General features: G+C 36.6%; 2 protein-coding genes and 1 long non-coding RNA gene across 3 annotated transcripts in view; 1 reads left to right on the forward strand and 2 right to left on the reverse strand.

Moving 5' to 3' along the window:
* The first annotated feature begins 846 nt into the window (after positions 1 to 846).
* Positions 847 to 3,421, forward strand: LOC110101233 (cysteine protease XCP2). The gene is made up of 4 exons (XM_020829034.2): positions 847 to 1,604; positions 2,172 to 2,407; positions 2,500 to 2,640; positions 2,804 to 3,421. The coding sequence occupies exons 1-4, from the start codon at positions 1,133 to 1,135 to the stop codon at positions 3,017 to 3,019; spliced, it is 1,065 nt and encodes a 354-aa protein (XP_020684693.1). The 5' UTR covers positions 847 to 1,132; the 3' UTR covers positions 3,020 to 3,421.
* LOC114580722 lies at positions 1,135 to 5,487 on the reverse strand. Its single transcript, XR_003702280.1, has 3 exons — positions 5,361 to 5,487; positions 1,424 to 1,580; positions 1,135 to 1,267 (listed from the first exon to the last, which is right to left on the reverse strand). It is a non-coding gene; the product is annotated as an uncharacterized LOC114580722 (long non-coding RNA).
* A 4,331-nt stretch (positions 5,488 to 9,818) lies between these two features.
* Positions 9,819 to 14,971, reverse strand: part of LOC110101236 — an 11,044-nt gene continuing 5,891 nt past the window's right edge. Inside the window, exon 2 of the mRNA XM_020829037.2 lies at positions 9,819 to 10,225. Coding sequence (XP_020684696.1) covers positions 10,052 to 10,225 — 174 coding nt within the window. The 3' untranslated portion in view covers positions 9,819 to 10,051. The remainder of the gene's footprint in view (positions 10,226 to 14,971) is intronic.

Genomic DNA, 14,971 nt, shown 5'->3' on the forward strand with positions numbered 1-14,971 from the left:
AATAAGAGATAATATAATCAAGATGTAACAGCACAATCTCCTAACTTTTGAGATATTGTTCGTTTCAGATCATGCAATTTTTTAAGAGGTCATTTATCTCAAAATTTCTTTAAAAATTTTTAATCAAATTTTAACTATTACACAAAAGATGCTTTAATATTTTAGAGTTTAATTTTTTTTTTCTTAAAAGATTTTTTATGTGCTATTAAGAGTCGAATTCTATTAAGAGTGAATTTTTATTTAAATTTAATAAAAAAAATTTAAAATATTTTTAATCAAATTTTTTTTTAAATTTACCTCTACCTTTGTTTAAGATAGCCTTGATATACTAAATTTACTCTCCTAATCAAATCATCTAAGATGACTCTTTTGTTAATGTTAGGATGTTCCCAACATACATAAAAAAAGGAAAGAAACAAATAGTATTTATTGCTTTGGGTATTTTGCATGTTTTTAGTTAAAGATATCTATCTATGATATCACAGTCCAAATAAATATTATAAAATTGATAGAATATTTAGAAAAAAAAAATTATTTTATGTGATAAAATTTAAACCCTTTGCATCTATCATATTAAAAAGAATTTAGATGATGATAGAATTTATATAGTTTACGCAATAATTAAATTTAATTAAAAATGTAATTAAATCAACTATATTATATGTCATCTATACTGGACAATAAAGAAGTTTTTGGTGGATAATTCCAACATAGCAAAAATGAGATCATTAAAATTGGTGCGTGGCAAAATTAGTAATAATAGATTGTTTAAAAATTAAATTATAAAAATATGATTTGATCATGTAGAAAATAATATAATAAAGATTAATGGCGTATAATGATTAATTAGGCTGATTAAAGTAGTTGAGATAAGACTAATGATGATGATAATAATGAGAGGAATTTAAGAAAAAAAAAGTATTTCATGAGAACTATAACTATTGCCAATCCCTTGAAAGCTAATGCATATACAGTACTGAGAAACAGTACGATACTTGACGCAGCCATGCTTCAAACCAAAGCCTCCTCATGAACAAGCTTCAAGCCACCGCATCAAACACTTTGCGTATAAGCTACTTGCAATACAAATCAATATATAATGCTTAAGAACCATAAACCATAGTAAAGAAACATGCAGTCCTCCATCATGTATCTATCTTTCCTCTTCTTCTCCCTCGTCCTCTTCTCCAGCTCTGCAATTCCCAGCGAATTCTCCATTGTGGGCTACAGAGAGGGGGACCTGACGTCCCATGATAGCCTGATTGATCTGTTTGAATCATGGATGGCTAAGCACAATAAGTCATATGACACCATTAAGGAGATGATGAGAAGGTTTGAAGTTTTCAAGGATAATCTAAAGCATATTGATGAGACAAACAAGAAGAGAACCAGTTACTGGCTTGGACTCAATGAGTTTGCTGACCTCAGTCATGAGGAGTTCAAGATGATGTATCTTGGTCTGAAGCCCAACTTCACGAGAAGACAGGAAGCCACTTCAAGTGATAAAAGAGAATTCATGTATGAGAATGCTGTAGACTTGCCAAAGTCTGTGGACTGGAGGAAGAAAGGAGCCATCACCCCTGTCAAGAATCAGGGAGCATGTGGTAAGCACTGGTTACATGAAAATTGTAGAAAAAAAACTTGTTCAAGTTTTGATAATGGAAAAAAAGAATCTGCACTGGTGTTGGCTAAGAACCATACACTTATAACTGATCAAAGCCCTGTATTGGGTACTCATACTTACACCCACCCATACCTAATGGGTATGGGTGGGTATGGATATGCTCATGGCCTTGTGGGTGGGTATGGGTGGGTACTCAACAACGGGGGATAAATCGATTTACATTGCTAATCACCATATATCTTATAATATTGCAATCCTCACTATGTAGTGTGCAACACTTAACCACGCTGCGACTACAATAAACTCTAATATGCGGCTTGTAAAGTTCGCAATCAGAGTAAAGTACAACAAGCCTCAAGGCCATGGCAGATTGCGTTTAAAAAGTATGGAAAATGGGTGGGTATAGGTGGATACGATATCCCGAAAGTCACCATGGGTGGGTGTGGGTGGGCAAAACCCGTCCGAGTAAAGCATGGGTGCCTAATCAGGACCCTATGTAGGGCTTTGTACCTGACTCCCTTCATTAAGCATAATATGATGTCTGCAGGTAGTTGCTGGGCATTCTCTACGGTGGTGGCGGTGGAGGGAATAAACAAGATCATGACAGGGAACCTGACATCACTTTCAGAGCAGGAGTTAATAGACTGTGACAAGCCACTCAACAATGGTTGCAATGGAGGGTTGATGGACTACGCTTTCCAGTATATAGTCTCAAGTGGGGGACTCCACACTGAGGATGACTACCCCTATCTCATGGAGGAAGGCACATGTGATGACAAGAGGGTGATCTGCTAAATAAATAAAATCTAGAATTGATTCTCAACTGGTGTAGAGTTTCCAGTTTGAATAGGTTGAATTGCTTTCTTTCTGTGCAGGGAGCGTTGCAAGTTGTGACCATTACTGGATATGAAAATGTGCCAGAGAACAATGAAGCCAGCCTTTTGAAAGCATTGGCGCACCAGCCAGTGAGTGTTGCCATTGAAGCCTCTGGCAGAGATTTCCAGTTTTATACTGGGGTAAGATCAATAACAACTCTAAATTTTTCACCGCATAGAACCTTATGCCAAAGAATCAAAGAAACTAAAAATAAAACATTAACGGCCTAAATATGAAAAAATGGCCATTTTCATAATATCTGGTTTTTGAAATGCATAAATTTATGCTTGTTCATGATGACAGGGGATCTTTGATGGTCCTTGTGGTACTGAGCTGGATCATGGAGTTGCAGCTGTTGGATATGGATCAAGCAAGAGTGAAGACTACATCATTGTTAAGAATTCATGGGGCTCCAAGTGGGGAGAAAAGGGTTATATTAGGATGAAAAGAAGCACAGAAAATAAGGAGGGACTGTGTGGCATCAACAAGATGGCTTCCTACCCTACCAAAAAGATGTGAACAATGAAAGAAAGGCCTTGCATGGTTTTATCTTCAAGTTAATTATATTCATATTTCCCTACAACAGTGTTCCTTCATCACCCTTATTTTCGGGGTTATGTGGAGATTCAACAGATTGAAGCTATGTGATTGACATTTCCCTACAGAAACTAAAAAAAAAAATGTTCTATTTTAGCGCTGATATACTTTGCACAAATGTTAAGGGAAGTAAAAGTCAGCTCAATCACTAAAGAAAACATAAAACACCAAGCCATTAGGTAAAGATAAAATACTGTGAAGTCAAGTCACTACAGGACATAGCTCACCAGGTCATCATGCGGACATTCAATAATTATACATAATAAGAGTAAGATCAAATAAGGGATTGCAAACTGATATAACAAGAACCCAAAAAGGTCTCAAAGTCTGCCACTTCGGTTACACAATTTAAAAAGAAATCATATGGAGGCATTAGAGGAATGCAAGTGTATGGCCACTAGTAAATTACAGATTGTTCATCACTTTAATTCAGTTAGCCATTACAATTAACTGTTACCCTGCCCATAATCAAGTCAAAAAATCATGCTTTTACTGTTAGAGAGAAATATAAAAAACATGCAAGGAAAAACAAGGCAAAAGAAGATGGTTACATATCATCATGTTGCCCCCTACACATCAAACCATGGGTAAAAAGGGTAAATAGGCGAGTTAAGCAATTCGCGTCGACGCTACTCATCACTTAAAGGATCAAACAACTTCCGATTGCCAAACGGATTGTGTCAATGCAATCAAGGCATTGAGTTCACCTAAGAGGGAACTCCTCGTAGTCAAATCGGACGAGATCGGTCCAAAAGGGAGACCGACAACCGAAATTGATGCGCGACGACGTCTAAACGACGTCCGATCGCAAAATAGATTTCGCCGTTGCTTCTGGAACGTTGTCAACACCCAAAAGTCACTACCAACTTGTTCAATTGGATTCATCCGGCGAAATCGAGATGAATCCCGAGGCGACTGCACGCAAATCGAGGAAATTGACTCGCAAAGTTGTCTAAATGACGTTTGATAGTAAAAAAAATTTTGTCATTGTGTTCGGAACATCACCAATACCCAAAGTTGACTATCAATTTGTTCAATTAAAGTCACGCGAGGAGATCGACGCAGATTTCGAGGCAACGACATGCAAATTGAGAAAATTGACGCGTGGCATTGCCCAAACGACGTCCAATCCTAAAGCGGATTTCATCGTTGCATCCGGAACATCGGCATTATCCAAAATCAACTATAATTTTGCCCAGTGAAAATCGCGTGCGCAAATCGACGCAAGTTCTAAAACTATTGTTCTCTCTCAAAAGTTCTTTTTCGTTGCCGAGAGAGATAATTAACTATAGGAATTTGCGCCAATAGGAAACCAAAAGTCAAATCATGAAGTCCTAGCAAAATGAGGGCAAAATATCTGGGTGTCTTATTCACAATCCAATCTGCCTTATGAAAATTTGCCCCGAAACTTAAAGAGTTAAAACTCCGCCGAAAGCAGGGGAGGTCGGGGTGCGAATTTTCGATGTCCACAGATTTCAGGTGACTCAACTGGAATGATTTCTTATTCCATCTTTAGCTAATCGTCTAAGTGTTGTAATAGCAGCAAAAAATAATAATCATAATACTGAGCTCTATACGGTAAACATCAGGGCCTGACACTTGATCCCTATGTCTAAAAAGCCATCACTGAAAGGCTGAACTGCCCGTTGCCTGAAATAAAGCCATATTCAGCAGCACAACTACTTAAGTGCAGTGGTATAATAGGTAGGGTGAAGAACAAGTTTTTACCAAAACAAATATCAAAAAAAAAAAAAAAAGGTAGGGTGAAGGACGTCTAAAGAGGTATCAGAAAACATTCTACAACTACTAGCTCAAGCAGATAGCTCTCTTTAATGGCTTGTAATACCGTAGAAGCAACTCAATGCTGAAGTGCCATAGGGAGCTGCTTCAAAAAAGAAGTTTCAGAGGGCCCCCCTGAGAAAGAATTATTATGCGTGGAGTCTGCACATAATAATTTTTCCTTCTTCAGCGAGGGTTTTTCTGCTCGGTTAAACCCTTGAAGAGTTAAGTGTATCACAGTCCTGCAATTTATATCTTTTAGAATCCATAAAACTCACAATAAGAAGATGATGCGATGCAAAAAAAAAAAATGCTTTGTTTTGCTCAAAACTTCACAACACCCAGATGCACGGTCTTGATGACTAATAAAGCTTTGATTATAAACATGCCAAGGACATAGAGGCCCCCATAAGTACTGTATCTAGTAGCAGGAAAAACCTAACGGTTGCTTGTATAAAAAAGTTGTGATGAATCAAACACTCACCTACAGAGTTCAAGAAGAGATCGATCCATTGGATCTCAACCGCTGTTGCCTTAGTCCGAAGGGAACGAGCAGGGAATGGTGCAAGCTCTGTAATTCGATTCGACCGGTGTCCGCAGCGGGATAAATTCTTCTGTGCGGAATCGTTTGAATTTTATGCTTATTTATTTCATATTTAGATACGCAGTAAATATTCAATACTAAGAAATTTTTTAGCTGTGAGTATCTGTTTAGTATTTAGTGATTATTTAATAAAATTTTGCTAACTATTTATTGAGTACTTGCTGGCTTTTGTTGATTTACTATTTATTTGCTGAATATTTACTGTGTATTTTAAAAGAAATAGTAAATACTCAACAAATAAATAACAATTCTGGCGATCCTCTGCTTTCGGAGTCCGCACAAAATCATTTCCCCCACAACAGCGGGAATGGCACCAAAAGGGAGGAGCTCTCCATTTTCTCATAAATAATCTTTCTATCACTCAAAAGTCTTTGGTGCGGTCTCCGGATGTAGCTCTACGCCTCAATACCACCCAAAGTCATGACAATTTGACCTTATGAAATTATAATATTTTTTATGTCTTTTTTTCAATTTATCATGCAACCCGACAAACCGACCTGGTTCAGAGCAAAAAATTTAAGTTTTGCTAAAAAGAAACCCTCGTAAAGCGCCAATATCTAGGGCTTGGGATTGTTTTCGCCACCTGAGGCAGGATTTCTCTGAAGACCACACGAACTCTCTAAGTCCCAACTCTAATGAAATAGTGCCAGGTGAATTGCACATGTGAACTTTTTTTATATAATTAAGGGAGAGGAAGGAGAATCAAGGTTGACGAGATCCACATATGTGATGCAAGGTTTTTTTTTAACACTAAAAATGATGGACCAAGTGCTATCAATCCAATTATAGGGGGCAAATTTGTAAGGTTCTATCCAATGAAGGCACTTTGGGGTCGTAAGGCTTAGCCTTAAGAATATCTGAACCTTCCTGATTCTAGGCGGCCACCATTCCAATTAGTTTGGATAAGAAGAGAGCTCTCTCTCTCTCATGCACACGTAAAATTATTTTATGCAGATACAAATACCGTTTGTAGGTGAATCATTACGCTTTACGTTACTTTTTTGTTGTGTACCGCATCTATGTACAACTATGTACTGTTGTGTACCGGGTAATGTGACGAGTTGTGATTCATCTCCAAACGACGTCTGCATCCGCACAGAATAATTTCTCAGAAGGCACACACAAAATTCGCTCTTTCACTATATATGTGCATGTGTGCCCTTCTCTTGTAATCACCATCTTTGTTTTAGATTTTAGAATAAGGAGGAAGAAGGTAAGAAGATACAAGGGAATGGTTTGATTGGTTGATGGTGAAAGCAAGAGCAATTTCTAAGCTTCCAAATATAAAATGCATCAGTAAGTCTTACTGTGATGTTAGCATACTATAGCAAGCCCAAATATTTTTGGAAAAATTTCACTGTAGCTAGCAAGTGTTAAAGCCACTCCATCTCTAAAAATATTGCAATAAATGCACTTAAGCAATGGTGCAATTGGCTAACTCTCCAAGAAAAATGCAAAATCCAACCAATCACTTTATCCTATCATTTATATGTATTCATTCTCCCTCTGAGGGAAGAATTTTATCGATCATTTTTCAATGTTTTATTGGCAATGCTCTTAATGATTATTGTCATGGATTACTTCATAAAGTGGGACAAAACAATAGCTATAGTCCATTTAACCATAGAAGTGATTAATTTTATTTAGCCCAAGATATTCAACCAATTTGGTTTGCCTATATTCATCATCAACGATAGTAAATCACAATTTTTTTTATAAGAATTTAGTTTGTGCCACCAACGGAACGAACCTTAGGTTGTCCTCTATCCATCATCCTCAAATAAACGACCAAACTAGCAAGCTAATCATCAACCTCTTTAAGAATATCTCTAACAAAACAAGTGTCCGGGTCAATCCACTAACCTGAAATTGACCCCCATATCTAACCTGATTCCCTCGTTCAAACCTGATTCCTTTGCCAGTTCTCTTGCACTCGTGCATGCATGGTCATGCTTCCCATAGGCGCATGCCTAGGCTAAGGACTAGGGTTTGCTTTTCCTCCTCCCTCCATTCTTCACTTTCTTCGATGACGTTCCTTCTTGTCGGATCGACATTCCTAAAACGCGACGATGACAGGAGGGTGCTCGTCATTCTGTAGTTGGATCGAGAGTAACAACAACGATGATGGTATTCGGGAGGGATTCGCATAGTGATTTCGTGTCGGGTTGGGTTAACCAGGAAACCCGATGGGTTGGATCCGGGTTGAAATTTCTAACCCGTTTGCAAAAATAGGTTGGGTTTGGGTCGGGTCAAACAGTAGCTGATTAATCTCATATTTGACCCGAACTCGACTGGTAATCCAATTTTGACAACCCTAATTTAATGTTCAAGACCTATTAAACCAATCATACTCAATCATGGGGGAGACTCTCTTCTCTTTTATGTTTGACTATAAGGCAGTAAATAGCTCATGCCAAGATCTATTGCCCCACAAATCAAGACTAAGAGTTTCTTCATGCCTACCAAGAGAGTGTTGCATGGACCCAAACCAACCAGGAGCCACACAGATGGCTCTTTGATTTGTTAAAAGAAACTTGAAGCAAGGTTGGATTTGGAAGCAAAAAAGGCCTAGGTACTCATACTCCTATACTAGAGATTCTAACTCAAAGAGTTTAAACGAATTTGATCTGATACTCAAAAAGTTTAAAATCACTGAGAAGTTCTGAAGGAAGCTCTCAGCCAATTGGGAGGGGCCTTATGTCATCAAGTAAGCCATCGAAAAGAGTATTTATAAGTCATAGAGACACATTTTCATTATGACATGGAATTTCATTAACAAGGCTCATCTTCCTCGGCCACCTGAGAGATAAGATGTCCAAGCTGAAGAAGTTCATTTTGCTTATTCCTTTCTTCTCCTTTGAGAAATAATATAAATGAAAAATAAAGAAATTTTCTTAAAAAGTACTTAAATTTTTATTTGGTCATTATTTTTTCATTATTTTTAAAAATATTTTATATTTCTACAGTAATTTTAAAAAATATTTTCTTTTCAATTATTTTATAAAATAATAAAAAAACTGTCCCAAATTTTTATGCTCAATACAACTAAAACATAAAATAAATCAAAGAGATTGCAACATCCAATTGATTATTAGAATTAAAAAGTCATAAAATAAGTCGAATGTGAAACCCGAAGTAAATCAAATAATTAGAAAGATTGATATGCATTACAACTCCATTTCGGACAGTCTTTTAGAGCTTTTTAAATCAACTTTTTAGTGCTAAAATTTTTTGAACTATAATTTTTTGTACTTAAAAGTTGTTTTAAAAATCAGGAAGAAAGTTATCCCAAATAAAATCTAAATTAATATGATTTCACTCTTCTCAACATCACTCATAGATTGCTTGCTATTCCCATTAATAAAACAAGCTTGCAAATAATGTAAACTCGTTCACATAAATTATAGAACAGGAATGCATAGTCAACTGCAAAAAAATATGATCATTCAATCATCCTAAGAGGATTTCTTCCAATTTGGCGACCCGCACATGATTTAGAACAATAACCACCAATATATTTATCATCAAATATTTAAAAATACTAACATAATTGTAATTATAAATTATTCACTCATGTTTAAGGATATTATAAACGAATTTCTAAAAAATTATATAAATAAAAATATGATTAAATTTGTTGGTAATTTGATGAATGGAGCAGTATATATTCACTTTGAAATGGTAAAAATTTGAATGGCATTTTTGTATTACAATCTAAAAGTGGTTTATATTTCTTCTAAAATTAAATTTTAATTTTAAATTTTAAAATCAAATCCTAAAATAAAACATTCATTATTTTCTCTGCCCCTTTTGACGTGGATCAAATGCACGTCATTAGATTTTAAAAATAAACAATAAATCATAAAATATTAAATTAATGATTATTACAATATTACCAACTCATTAATTAGCTTTATTACAACTTTAAGAAGCAATAAAAAAGCCATCCCAAACGAAGCCTAGGACAGCTTTCTTAATGCTTCTAGAATAATTTTTTAGTACAAAGATTTTTAGTTCAAATAATTTTTGCACTATAAAAAGCAATAAGAAAGCTGTCTCTATGGCTTCATTTGAGAACGTTTTTTTATTGTTTTCTAAAACGACTTTCTAGTACAAAAATTTCTAATTCATAATTTTTTTCACTAAAATATTATTTTAGAAAACAGCAAAAAATTTATCCCAAATGAAGCCTATGTCAATCAAAATAATTTCCAGCTTCATAAGTTGACAAGGAAGAAAAAAAATGGAGCATGCTATTTCGCCCTTGTTATGAACATATCAACGCGTGTAAACAAAGCAATTTTTTCATTGCCGAAAAGCAAAAAGCAAGTGCAAGTATTTAACTCGAACGAGAAGGCAAACTGTCCTAATCTGTTTTGAATGATTATAACAATTTGAACAAGGGAAAAGAGCAAGAAAGTTTCAATCCTAGAGATGTTAATAATGATTTCCTAAGCGACGAAAAAATTGGTACAAATGTAACTGAAATAAATATAATATGCTGTACACAATAACACAACGTTCTAAGATTCCCCTTACCGGCAAAAGAAAAAACTCTGTATGAAAGAGCCCTATTTCTTGGCCTTGGAGAATCTAAGGCAGCGGTATTTCTCGCCACTGACGGTGATCTCAAGTGCACCATCCTGGTTGTCTTGAGATGAAGCAGTGCCCATGAGCACGCTCTTCTCTTTCTCGAGGTTCTCCCTCTCCATTTTCAGCCTGGCCTCCTGACGAGAAATCTCTGCCTGAAGAAAAAAATAACTGGCTTAAGTATTTTCCATCCACCAACCCAAAGGTCTTTCCTAGTCAAATAATGTTGATATTAACGATATTACAATAATAAGATTAGTGCAATAAAAACTCGGGTGATACAAACCAATTAAAGCTAAGAGGACGACACGAAGACATTTGGAAGTCACACAAAATATAACAACAGTTCTCCAAGTAAGAAAAAGGAACTGAACATTACCAATGAAGTTGAAACGAAAAGCATATCCAAACGCTTGCAACTGGTTTTATATATCAGAACCAAGAAAATGACGGGTGCATAGAAGCCGATGTAAAAATACGGGTATGTTCATTTTAGTCACAGAGTATCACCAATTTAGCCCCTCAAATATATAAAAGTGATCCAATCCTTTGGGAATAAATTGAGATTAATTTTGTAAAATCAGGGGACTAAATTGGTCATATATGAATAGTCTATGTACTATTTTAGAATTTTTCTGATAAAAATACTATTAGATGGAATACTCAAAGCATAATATATATATACATATACTAATCCAATATATAATATAAGGCAAAATAAGTAAAAGTAGATAAAAATGATAGATTTTTTGTTTTTTTTTTGTTTTTTTTTTTTTTTTGGGGTGGGGGGGGGATACAACATGCGAATTGAGAATCACGACTAGCATTTACATTAAAAATAAAGTTACAACATACTGACATAGTTACAATTTCCACCTATAAAAAGCTACTAAGAGATGCAAAAAAACCTTATATAATTATATTAAATAGATAAAGAAACTATAAAAAAACATATTCAAAGATGAAAAAAAAACCCAAAATTTGATAAATCGTCAGTTATCTGATAGTTGTCATCTGAGATGGCCAAAAAATATAATAACTGATATAAATCTATTGCAGTGAGGAGCACCACCAAATCCCAAAGAACTAGTGAGGAAATAGTGGTCCCCGCACAAGTGGATGAGGTGGCATCGGGTGAGCCCAACATTTAGATGCGACGAGTGCATCTCGAGTTTGGTAAGCTCCACAGTGGAATTTTCTGGTGGATGATACGCATATATGCTGAAGATATCAGAAGTTGAAGAGAGATGCCACTCGATGAAAGAAAAAAAAAAATAATGTAGGCAGTATCATTCATTTTCTTAGCCATGGTGAACGGCCCAATTTTGTTCTTCATGTAGCCATAACGAGATCTACACTGTTAAAAGTTTTATGCCAACGATGGAAATCAATAAGCTGTGTCTTGTATATTAGGCTAATTAGAGGACTCAAGGTGCCTCACGTTATTCAACATGGAAGTAAAATCCTTCACCAAATGTTGAATAGACTCGTTAGCACTTGGGAGGTAAAATGTCAGTCTATTGAATGATTCAAAATTTGTCGTGTAAACTATGTTAAATGGACTTCTTCCTGTAGAATAAATTCCGCCCGACAGAGTGCTTCATACCCCTGCTTTGGTTGAGCCAACACAACGTAGCAAAGCAAGTTACCCAAAGTGTGGTTGACAACCTTAGTTTGCCCATCTGTCCATTGAAGGAACCTAGGTGAAGATCGATTTCTATTTTTTTCCACAACTCAAACAAAAATTAACTACTAAATTTGGTGCTACAGTCTGATGCAAGTTGAGGGGAATATCATGAAGGCAAACAATCTCCCACAAAAAAGGCATTCCAATATTGATCGCATCAAATGTCTTTTTGGAAGCAAAGAAATGTTCCTTTTTTGAAAAGTGACCGACAACAACCATAATGAAATCAACATCATGTTAGTTTGTGGTAACCCAAGGACGAAATCAATGATAAAGTCTTCCCAAATTGAGTATGGAAATGTAAGTGGTATGTGGTTCTCTATGTTTTGGGTGGTTCCTTTGCAAGTTCAAATAATTTTGGCAACACTTCACGTGTCTAACTACATTGAAATGAAGTTGTAACAACCCAAAAATGCTATAAAATGGATTTAATTGAAAAATATGAAAATTCTAAAAAGGAGCAATGCGGCGCTGGGAAGTACCGGAAAGTGGCGCCACTACTCTCGTGAAAATTTGAAAAATAATTCAGCAACGGCGCCCGGGTTTTAAATGCCTCAGCGCCGGGAATCGGCCAGCAGCGTTGCGGTGCTAAGCCACAAACAGAGTTTTGATATATAATTAAATTAAAACCTAAGCACTAACCATTCACCCCCTTCCCCCCCCCCCCCCCACCCCCTTCCCCCCCCCCACACACACACACACACACCCGGTGTGACATGTCGTGGAAGGAAGAAGACAATAAAAGGAGAGAAGACACAGAAAATTGATCGGGGCCTTTTCATCCATTAGTTTTCCTCTGAAATCCTTTTTATTCGTGGTAACTAGAATTCGAGTTCTGTATTCAATGATTTTGATTTCTAGAGTTTTATCGCTCCAAAAAGTGATTAAAAATACATTTTCTCTTGATTTACTAAACTTTCATCATGTAATTTTCTGTATATTATAGATATAACTTTTATGAGCATTTTGACTGTAATATTGTTTAATTTTACCATGTAAATTGGGAGTTATAATTCTAGAGCTAATGAGTAATATAAATTGATAAGCAATTTATGTAGCATTGCATTTCATGCATGTTACTAAAATAGAATTTTCACGACATGATTAATGTAAGATGATTGTCACTTGCAAGAAAGGCTGACTAGTTATAAAATGATTCAAGTAGGCTGAAGCAAAATACTCGCTCAGGAGGGTGGGCCAATGGACTTTCCTTTAAATGATGGGTTAAAGTTTAATCCCAATTCAAGATACAAGATAGTGAGTTACAAGGGGACAATATACACCGACGGACAGGAGTGACGACTTTTACAAGATAGCTACTTGATACTCAAAACAAGATACAAAAAAATACTATGCAACTAGCAGGATGTCCTACCTTACTATTCATATATGAATCCATATTTCTGTGCATTTATATAAGAACATATGATTTGATTGATAAATATAATTACTATAGAACCAAGTGAACTAATATTGATGAAATTGATATAGCATGATATAGCACATGACATGAACCAATACATAATGAATACATCATTCTGATAGGGCATGTTGATATGAAATAATGACACATGGCATAATGGTTGATAAGAACAAATAACAAAACCATCAGCATGAATGTAACTGCTATGTTTATTTCACTATATAACATAGAGTCTAGATTGATAGACTATTTATTGATTCTCTAATAGATTGATGGATTTCTTTTGCTTTTGCTTAATGAGACATTCTAGTTTTATTGATCTGTTGACTGTAATCATTGCACACGAATGGATCCACATCGGACAAAACCGTTCCCGATCGAAATCAACGACATACACGACACAATCGACACCGGTCCCACCTCGCAACGATTCACCCACCGCCTCGGCGCCTCACTCACGACATAAAACCTCCTCCTCTCGTTCGGTTCGGACGATACGCACACATACGCTCTGAAAATCGAAACCGAGGAAGATCGCAAGCAAGGAACGAAAGAGGAACTTCGGAACTTACCTCTCGGTTCCGTCGAACTTCGGACTGGACGCCGATCTCCAACCTCCTGCTCGCCGTGCCCTAGCCGACTCCGGACGACGCCGCCGCCGCCAACGCCGACGTCACCGACCCGCCACCGCTCTGACGCCGACCCCATCGTCGCGTGCGTGGCCTCTGACCTAAGCCGATCGGGCCTTCTTCCCGATTCTTTCTCCCTCACTCTCTTTATATTATATGTATTATATATATTATATATATTATAATTATAATATATATAATATATATAATACATATAATATAAAGAGAGTGAGGGAGAAAGAATCGGGAAGAAGGCCCGATCGGCTTAGGTCAGAGGCCACGCACGCGACGATGGGGTCGGCGTCAGAGCGGCGGCGGGTCGGTGACGTCGGCGTTGGCGGCGGCGGCGGCGTCCGGAGTCGGCTAGGGCACGGCGAGCAGGAGGTTGGAGATCGGCGTCCAGTCCGAAGTTCGACGGAACCGAGAGGTAAGTTCCGAAGTTCCTCTTTCGTTCCTTGCTTGCGATCTTCCTCGGTTTCGATTTTCAGAGCGTATGTGTGCGTATCGTCCGAACCGAACGAGAGGAGGAGGTTTTATGTCGTGAGTGAGGCGCCGAGGCGGTGGGTGAATCGTTGCGAGGTGGGACCGGTGTCGATTGTGTCGTGTATGTCGTTGATTTCGATCGGGAACGGTTTTGTCCGATGTGGATCCAGTCGTGTGCAATGGTTACAGTCAACAGATCAATAAAACCAGAATGTCTCATTAAGCAAAAGCAAAAGAAATCCATCAATCTATTAGAGAATCAATAAATAGTCTATCAATCTAGACTCTATGTTATATAGTGAAATAAACATAGCAGTTACATTCATGCTGATGGTTTTGTTATTTGTTCTTATCAACCATTATGCCATGTGTCATTATTTCATATCAACATGCCCTATCAGAATGATGTATTCATTATGTATTGGTTCATGTCATGTGCTATATCATGCTATATCAATTTCATCAATATTAGTTCACTTGGTTCTATAGTAATTATATTTATCAATCAAATCATATGTTCTTATATAAATGCACAGAAATATGGATTCATATATGAATAGTAAGGTAGGACATCCTGCTAGTTGCATAGTATTTTTTTGTATCTTGTTTTGAGTATCAAGTAGCTATCTTGTAAAAGTCGTCACTCCTGTCCGTCGGTGTATATTGTCCCCTTGTAACT

This window comes from Dendrobium catenatum, unplaced genomic scaffold (genome assembly GCF_001605985.2).
Source record: "Dendrobium catenatum unplaced genomic scaffold, ASM160598v2 fragScaff_scaffold_1220, whole genome shotgun sequence".
Lineage (NCBI taxonomy): Eukaryota > Viridiplantae > Streptophyta > Magnoliopsida > Asparagales > Orchidaceae > Dendrobium > Dendrobium catenatum.